Here is an 8192-nt window from a genome sequence, read left to right as displayed (position 1 = left end):
GTGGCTTTGTTGCTGTTGAGATCCCATTCACTCCTCGTGCCAAGCATGTCCTTGAACTCTCACTAGAGGAAGCTCGCCAACTTGGTAACTTACTCCCTTCCTCTATATAGCAAGTCTTTTGCTTTAGTCTAGAGTCTCTATGTGGATTGATTGTTATGTACGGTACCTATTCCCTTGTGTTAATTTCTTGTGTGAATTATCAGGTCACAACTACATTGCATCCGAGCACCTTTTGCTTGAGTTGCTACGTGAAGGTGAAGGTATTGTAGTTCGTGTCCTTGAGAAGTTAGGTGCTGATCCGAGTAATATTCGCACTCAGGTAAAGTAGTCATCTTATGTAATTAATTAATATTTTTGAAATTTAGATCAAAAACATATAACTTGATTGAATTGGATTGCTATAGGTGATACGCATGGTGGGTGAGAACAATGAGGTAACAGCTAACGTTGGGGGAGAAAGCAGTAACAATAAGATGCAAACTCTTGAAGAGTACGGGACAAACTTGACAAAACTGGCTGAGGAGGTAGCTATTTGTTAACCTGACCGTATGAGATTCTCTTGAAAGAGACTTAAAATCATAATGTTTTCTTTTGACCTTAGGGTAAATTGGACCCAGTTGTTGGAAGGCAGCCGCAAATAGAACGTGTGGTGCAAATTCTTGGCAGGAGAACCAAGAACAACCCTTGTCTTATTGGAGAACCTGGTGTTCGTAAGACCGCTATTGTTGAAGGACTTTTACATCGTATTGCCAGTGGAGATGTTCCTGAAACCACTAAAGGGAAGAAGGTAAGCAACATGAATGTTTGTCCTGTTCTCAATCTTGTTGACAAGTTTGCTTATTTTAAATAAATCAATGCTTACGAGTCAGTATGATCTGATGGTTTTTGCGTTTTCTTTTTGTTTGACTTCAGGTTATAAAACTTGACATGGGTCTTCTAGTTGCTGGAACAAAAGATAGTGGAGAGTTTAAAGAGAGATTAAAAAAGCTTGTGGAGGAAGTAAGACAGAGCGACGAGATAATCTTATTTATCAATGAATTGCATACTTTGATTGGGGATGGAAGAGAAGAAGGTGCAATTGATGTAGCTAACATTTTGAAACCAGCACTCGCTAGAGGTGACATGCAGATGCAGGTAACTTATTCTTTTTGATCTGTTTTACATGACTGTAAGGAAAGCTTATGTTATACATGTGTACTAATGTTGTAATTAGGGATTGTATATTTATCTCTCTCTTATAATGACAATGCTCTGTAGTTTTTGTAATTTTGTTGGATACAATCCAAGTCCCACATCTGAAGTTTGAAAGAACTATCATTAATATATAAAGGCTTAAGGTCAATCTACTAACTGCCAATTGGTTTTTAGTTAGAAGCCCAAGATAAGCTTAAATTTAACATGGTATCAGAGCCCAAGGTTAAAAATTCTGGTGGACCTAGAAAAATGGATATGGATATGCCTCTTGTTAACCCCAGTAATGGGGGCCCAAGAAGGGGTTTATCATCGGTCCAAGTGGGATCGGTTCGAGATGGAGTTATCATCTCAAGGAGGCGAGTTAATATTCCACATGTGGTCCTTGGATTGAAGGGGAGATTGTTGGATACAATCCAAGTCCCACATCTGAAGTTTGAAAGAACTATCATTAATATATAAAGGCTTAAGGTCAATCTACTAATTGCCAATTGGTTTTTAGTTAGAAGCCCAAGATAAGCTCAAATTTAACAAATTTACCATCACTAATTTAACTATTGTGTAACCATGACAGTGCATTGGAGCGACAACGTTAGATGAATACAGAAAGCACATTGAGAAAGACCCTGCATTGGAAAGAAGATTCGAGCCGGTGAACGTACCTGAACCTACTGTGGATGAAACTATTCAAATCCTTAAGGGATTGCGAGAGCGATATGAAATTCACCACAAGCTTCGTTACACTGAATATTCTTTAGTAGCAGCTGCTCAGTTGTCATACCAGTATATAAGGTGGCTGTTCTCGCAGATTACTTGTTAAAGTTTATGCAAGAGACAAGAGTGTCATTAGTATTACTTACATCTGACTCTCCTTTGATTCCAGTGATCGTTTCCTTCCTGACAAGGCAATTGACTTGATTGATGAAGCTGGTTCTCGGGTTCGACTTCGTCATTCACAGGTGTGGTGGAATCACATGCTAGGTGTCTGTTAGTTACCATTTTCATTGTTTGATCATTGTTTAACATGATTGTTTATGCAGGTCCCGGAGGAAGCTTGGGAGCTTGAGAAAGAGCTTAGGGAGATAACAAAGGAGAAGAATGAAGCTGTCCGTGGCCAAGACTTTGAGAAGGTACATCCGTACATATCGTTTGTATTTCACTCATTATATAACGTTTCTTCGCCAATTTAAGGGACAATAAGATGTCTTATGAAATGTAAATTTTCGTTTCAGGCTGGGGCACTTCGGGATAGAGAGATTGAACTTAGAGCTGAGGTATCTGCTATCCAAGCAAAAGGAAAGGAAATGAGCAAAGCAGAGAGTGAGACCGGTGAGGAAGGTCCTATGGTCACGGAGTCAGACATCCAACACATCGTATCTTCATGGACTGGTATTCCCGTAGAGAAAGTATCAACCGATGAGTCTCACCGCCTTCTCAAGATGGAAGAAACTATCGAATCCTCAAGGGGGTCTCTCTGAGGGCGATATGAAATAATTCACTACAAGCTTAGTTACAAAAAGAAGTATTTCATTAAGAAAAAGGTTTAAGATATATTCTCTATTTAAAATATATAATACTAATTACTGTTTTTTAAAAAAATATATATATATTTGACAGTGGTGGCTCTATCCATGATACTCAATTTAAGAATTTTTTTTTTCAAAATTATCACTTTTAATCTGTATTTTAGTTTTTTTTTATATATAAACCGTATAAAAATAATATACAACATTATACACATTTTATACATCCTTTAAAAATTAGAAATATTTTTAAATAACATTTTATACATGCAATTCTTTTTTTCTTTCGTTAGTTTTTCTTTTTGGTTTAGAAAAAAAATTATATATACATATCTAAATATGTTTAATTATTTTTTTAAAAGGAAATTTGTTTGTTTTTTATATGTGTAATTAAGAAATTTGATAGATAGATTTAACAGTTGTTGACACGTATAGTGATCATGTTAACTAAAACAATTTTTGAGTAACCAAATTATATATAATAAAATTGGACTATTGCTGTCGAAAAGGGGTACTCACATACGTTACATACAATAGTTTAGATTATTACAACAACAATTATCCATAACTCAAAAATTAAATTCAAAATCCAATAGAATACATTGGTAATCATATTGGAACCTAGCTAGCTTAAGGAAAACTGAAATTGATATAACATGGGATTAAGAGAACACGTTTCATAATGAATTTGGTATTAGTGTAGAGGAAAGCGATGTCACATAGTGGAACCTAGCTAGTGCCAGTTGCACAGGTACTATTAGATCTTCGTAGATTTTGCATAGATTCGTGATATGAATGGAAAAAACAAAGGAGGAGTCGTACCATTACAAAACTCTTATATGAGTTTTAATTTTAATAAATGTCTTTTAGTTATTTTATTGCATTGTAGGCGATGATATTTGATTTAGTAAATGTTAGCTCTCGTATCATGCGGATAGAGACCTCTCTATGTATTTATCGTATATATTGAAATGTACGTTATTAGTCTATCTCTTGGTTGGTTTCTTTTTTATTTAACATAAACAGTTCGATCATAGTGATTCGACTGAAGTGAATATAGACATGCGAATTGTTGTACAAAGTTTTATCTTCTTAATAGCATTTCATCGAGACGTGAAAGTAAAAAAAAAAAATCGAACGAGTAAATTTCAAGTAACAAATGTTTAATTAATGGAGGAAATATATAACACTTCAAATTCTTTTTCAAATCGTTCTTACGTAACTAGTCTCGTGTACTTTTCTTATGATTAAATGTAATCTTGAATATTCAAAAGAGTAGTACAAATAATAGATCAGCGAGCCGCTAATTAAATGCGTTGGATAAAGAATAAAGGTTTTGTGCAAAGTACTTGATTAGAAAAAGAAGCTGGTCGGGGGACTTCTACAAAATAACTACACCTCGGACTTTAGTGAACTCTTTAGCATTCTCACTAGCCTAACTCTATCTAATACGCTTCAACTCATAATGAATTATGTGTTCCAGGCCACGATATATAATGCCATATGGCGTGAACACAACAGAAGAAGACATGGTGAGCTCGCAAGGTCTCCGACGAACCTCATTAAAGACATTGATCAAACGGTGAGGAACAAATTAATCTCCCTTCAAAAGCATGGTTCGAAGAAGCATCAGGATGGGTTGTTTTGTGGTTTGGCTCAAGTTCAAAAGCTATACTTCCTCTGAATTTCAATTATTTTGCCTTTTGTTTTCAGCATATTAGTTAAAGGATGCACATAATGTAAACAAGTTTTTTTTGGTTGAACAAATTTTACATTCATTCCAACAAAAAAAGGCAGAAAGAGAGAGATATTGGTGAAGAAAGTATGATGCCAATAAATGTTTAATTTCCTCATCCGGATGAGATTAACATGCATGAATCATCATGATGTCTAACATATTTATTAATTTACAAGCCTCTTGCGGACCTTTGACGTGAAAAACATGTCAAATACAATACAACCATGCATAGTGCACATCATAATATATAAACTCCATAAACCCCATACAACCATGCGTATATATATATTTAGATGCATTTGGTAGAAAAATGAACTACACTACAAATTAGTTTGTATATATTTTGCAACATTATTGACGAATACAATACTCTTTGAAAGAATGTATTTTTGTTATAGTTGATAATTGTAGATTCGCATTATATTCAGTGCCGTGCCAAGGTCAATAGAGACCTAAGGCAAATAATAAAAATGTAGCTTCTCACATTCCAACTTTGAGAGAAATTTTATCTTATTTTAGTATAAAAAAGGAAATATTGTTCATTTTCAAAATAAATTGCAAAATTTAGTAGCTAATGCAAAGGAAAAATAAACAAAATTTCCATAAATGTAAATGATATGAGTCTTGTTTCCAAAATAAGTCCTATAATATTACATAAAAATGCATGTTCAGCCTAATTTAAGAAAAAATTAGCCTATTATTTATGTAAATTTTGGGTGGCCTAAGGCAAATGCTTTTTTTTATATACCTAAGGCACGGCTCTGATTATATTATTAGAAATTATGTGTCATGGCAACAATTAGAAGAAAATATAAAAAATAATAGTACTACTTAATTAAGGACATTGTTGCCCATAAATTTGTGAGGTTAACTATACGTATTTTTCTTTATCGTGAAAGTGTCCGATTTTTATTTTTCTATAAGAGTACCCCGATTATATCGAACAAAAAGGGTATTTATGATTATTTGTCTTCTTTGTATACCCAACGGTATCATGGGATTGGACTGCACACCTTATTTAAAGATTTTTTATTTTTATCTTTTCTTTTGTCTTTTATGAAAGGGGAAATTTCCTATGTCGATCCAAAGTGGGAAACGGACAAAAACATTTATTTTATTTTTTCTTACATAAATAGACAAATATGTATTATGGTATCCACACACATATTATTTGATGAGAAACATCACGCGGCATTACATTTTTAAATCTTAATAGTACAGTATCTAAAATCTAGTCTTTATGTCCGATTAGTTAAACTGTGCATATAGATCTTAGTTCTGTAATATTTTGGACTATAGCTGTGGCGGTACGTTTTGGAATCTCACAAGGTAATATAAAGATCAAAAGTATATGATTGATATAATTGCCTTCTTGTTGTTGTACATGAACTTTTTGATGTATATGTGTTACAGGCCCGACCCTCTTATGAGGTACAACAAGCCTTTGCATTAGGTTACTTCTAAATATAGTTCTTTTAGGGCCACACAAGTTTTGAATGCTTACTTTTGGCTGGTCAACACAAATGCATCAAAATTGGTTTAGTAAACATGTTCATCAAGTTCAACCACGTGGTCGTTCTTTCTTACATTTAATGGGTTTTGTTGATTAACTTTTTAATTGGTACTTTTATTCATTTATTCTTTTCACGTTATGAGCTTATAATTCTTAGTATCAGAATTTTTTTAAAAAAAGTCCAACTAAATGATTGATCATCATTTGTTTAATTTGACTAAATTTTACAACATGGTTTAGTAAAAACCTCTATAAATTAATAAGGTCGGGACCATGAAATTTTATCAATTTATATTCTCTCCAATTTTTTTTACTTGTCGTTTTAGAGCTTTGCACATAAATTAAGAAAATAGATCAATGTTTTGTTATACCCTTTCTTTAATACATTTTCTAATTTTTTCATTGGTCAAAACATTAAAATAGTTGGGATAAAGTTAGTATTTTTACAAAATATATGCACTGAAAACCTAAAACGACAACAAAATTTTTACTTTAGAATGACAACTAAAAAAACCAGAGGGAGTAGAAGTTTTATTTATCGATAAATTAATAATTATTAATTAATTAAATATTAATTTATGAAATTGACGTTCATGAACTTGATGATTTGATTAATAATCTTGGCTATTGTAATAGGATAGATGTCAATAATTTACTAGACTATTCAGGTGAAAATGATACATGTAGAAGTTTATATTTTAGAAGAAATCGCTGGTACTATCTTTCATAGTGATGATGAAATTCAAGAATATATTGCAGTACATTTGGAGCCAAATACACGTAAAGAAGCAATTATCACGTATATAACTCTCTACAATTTTTGGATGTGATTTAAAAGATAACACCAGAAGTTTTGATACAGTCAGAAAGATTAGAGATGAACTCAAACAAGAATGCAAATTCAATAATAAGCAAACAACAATATAATTATATATTTTACTAGATTTCCTTATATATATATATATATATATATATATTAGTTTATTTGATTATTAATTTATGATATTGATGAGACTATATTTTTACACTGGATTTCCAAAAAAAATATTATTTTATTATTTTATCGAAATGTGTCATTTTTTACAGCGGCCTAACTTGGGACCAAAAGAATTTATTAATTTATAGCGAATATTAATTTATAAAGGTTCTACTGTATTTGTATCTTGTTATTATTATTATTTTTAATTAACCTTTTAAGGTGTCCTTCAGTATATAAATTATAATTTATTTTTTTTTGTCAACAAGAAAATTAGCTCAAACGAGCCAATTTGGTGGAAAATCGTTTACAAATAAAATATGGTGCGAACTTTCACGCGATTGGCGTGCTAAAGAGTCCGCCCTAACATTAGCATTACGAGAAACATAAACCAAAGAAAAAGAAGAGAACTCCTCCCTGTCTATCTTTTTATGTCGTCTAGATACGGTGCGAAGGTCGGCCATTCGTGAGAAGAAGACACCATCTTCACCAAGTCGGAACAGTCCGTAAGAAACGTCACCTCCCGGATATCATGTCCAATCATACATCGCATGGCCTACATAAAAGCTTCAACTTCAGCGTGTAGCGGGGAAAGACTGCGCCTGTAATTGGTAGCTCCGAGTAGAGGGGACTCTCGCTGTACAGAAGTACAACACCATCCTGCACCTGAAAACACATCGGACTCCTTCCAGGAGCCGTCAACAAAGTATCGATACCCCGAAAAATCCAAAGGAAGAGAGACAGAACTCCCCCGAGGTGTCCGAGAGGAAGGGGAACTAGCGGATGGACCCTCCAAACCCCCATCCTCCGTCTGAGCTTGAAACCAAGAGGACGCCTCTCCTTCGGCCAACCTCACCACCTCATCCGGATGTTCCTCCCGGTTCTCAAAAACCTTAGCATTCCGTGCTTTTCAAATGTACCACATGAGCCAAGGAAAAAAATCCACCGGGTTGCCCGGGTTATTCCTCCCTAGGAAATGATCCACATTAGCATAAACCGACTCTGTCGGGAAGTTCTGCGGACCCACCGGTACATGGGCCAAGGCTCATGCCTGACCTGCGGGCGGACAGAGAAAAAGAACATGATTAATAGTTTCTTCCTCCGCTCCGCACCGCGAACAAACAATATCACAAGCAACACCACGCCATTTCAGGTTCGCCAAAACCGAAATACAACCAGTAAGAGCTTGCCACATGAAATGTTTCAACTTAGGTGGGCACCGCACTTGCCAAACCCCCGCTAGGAGAGCGG

General features: G+C 34.3%; 1 protein-coding gene across 1 annotated transcript; it reads left to right on the top strand.

Annotated features, from left to right (window-relative positions):
• On the top strand, nt 140-2684 carry LOC104752510 (chaperone protein ClpC1, chloroplastic-like). Its single transcript, XM_010474671.2, has 8 exons — nt 140-319; nt 405-524; nt 602-787; nt 913-1134; nt 1766-1983; nt 2075-2150; nt 2232-2321; nt 2424-2684. The coding sequence occupies exons 1-8, from the start codon at nt 140-142 to the stop codon at nt 2667-2669; spliced, it is 1338 nt and encodes a 445-aa protein (XP_010472973.1). The 3' UTR covers nt 2670-2684.

The sequence above is a fragment of the Camelina sativa genome, chromosome 2, assembly GCF_000633955.1.
Source record: "Camelina sativa cultivar DH55 chromosome 2, Cs, whole genome shotgun sequence".
Classification (NCBI taxonomy): Eukaryota; Viridiplantae; Streptophyta; class Magnoliopsida; order Brassicales; family Brassicaceae; genus Camelina; species Camelina sativa.
This window is presented reverse-complemented; position numbering and strand designations above follow the sequence as displayed.

What these genes read in the sequence shown, in the direction of transcription:
- LOC104752510 (XM_010474671.2), top strand. Translation starts at nt 140, where the DNA reads ATGTGGATTGATTGTTATGTACGGTACCTATTCCCTTGTGTTAATTTC. An exon ending in TGACAAAACTGGCTGAGGAG is followed by an intron (nt 525 to 601) that starts GTAGCTATTTGT and finishes TTTTGACCTTAG; the next exon opens with GGTAAATTGGACCCAGTTGT. An exon ending in TTGTCATACCAGTATATAAG is followed by an intron (nt 1,984 to 2,074) that starts GTGGCTGTTCTC and finishes CTTTGATTCCAG; the next exon opens with TGATCGTTTCCTTCCTGACA.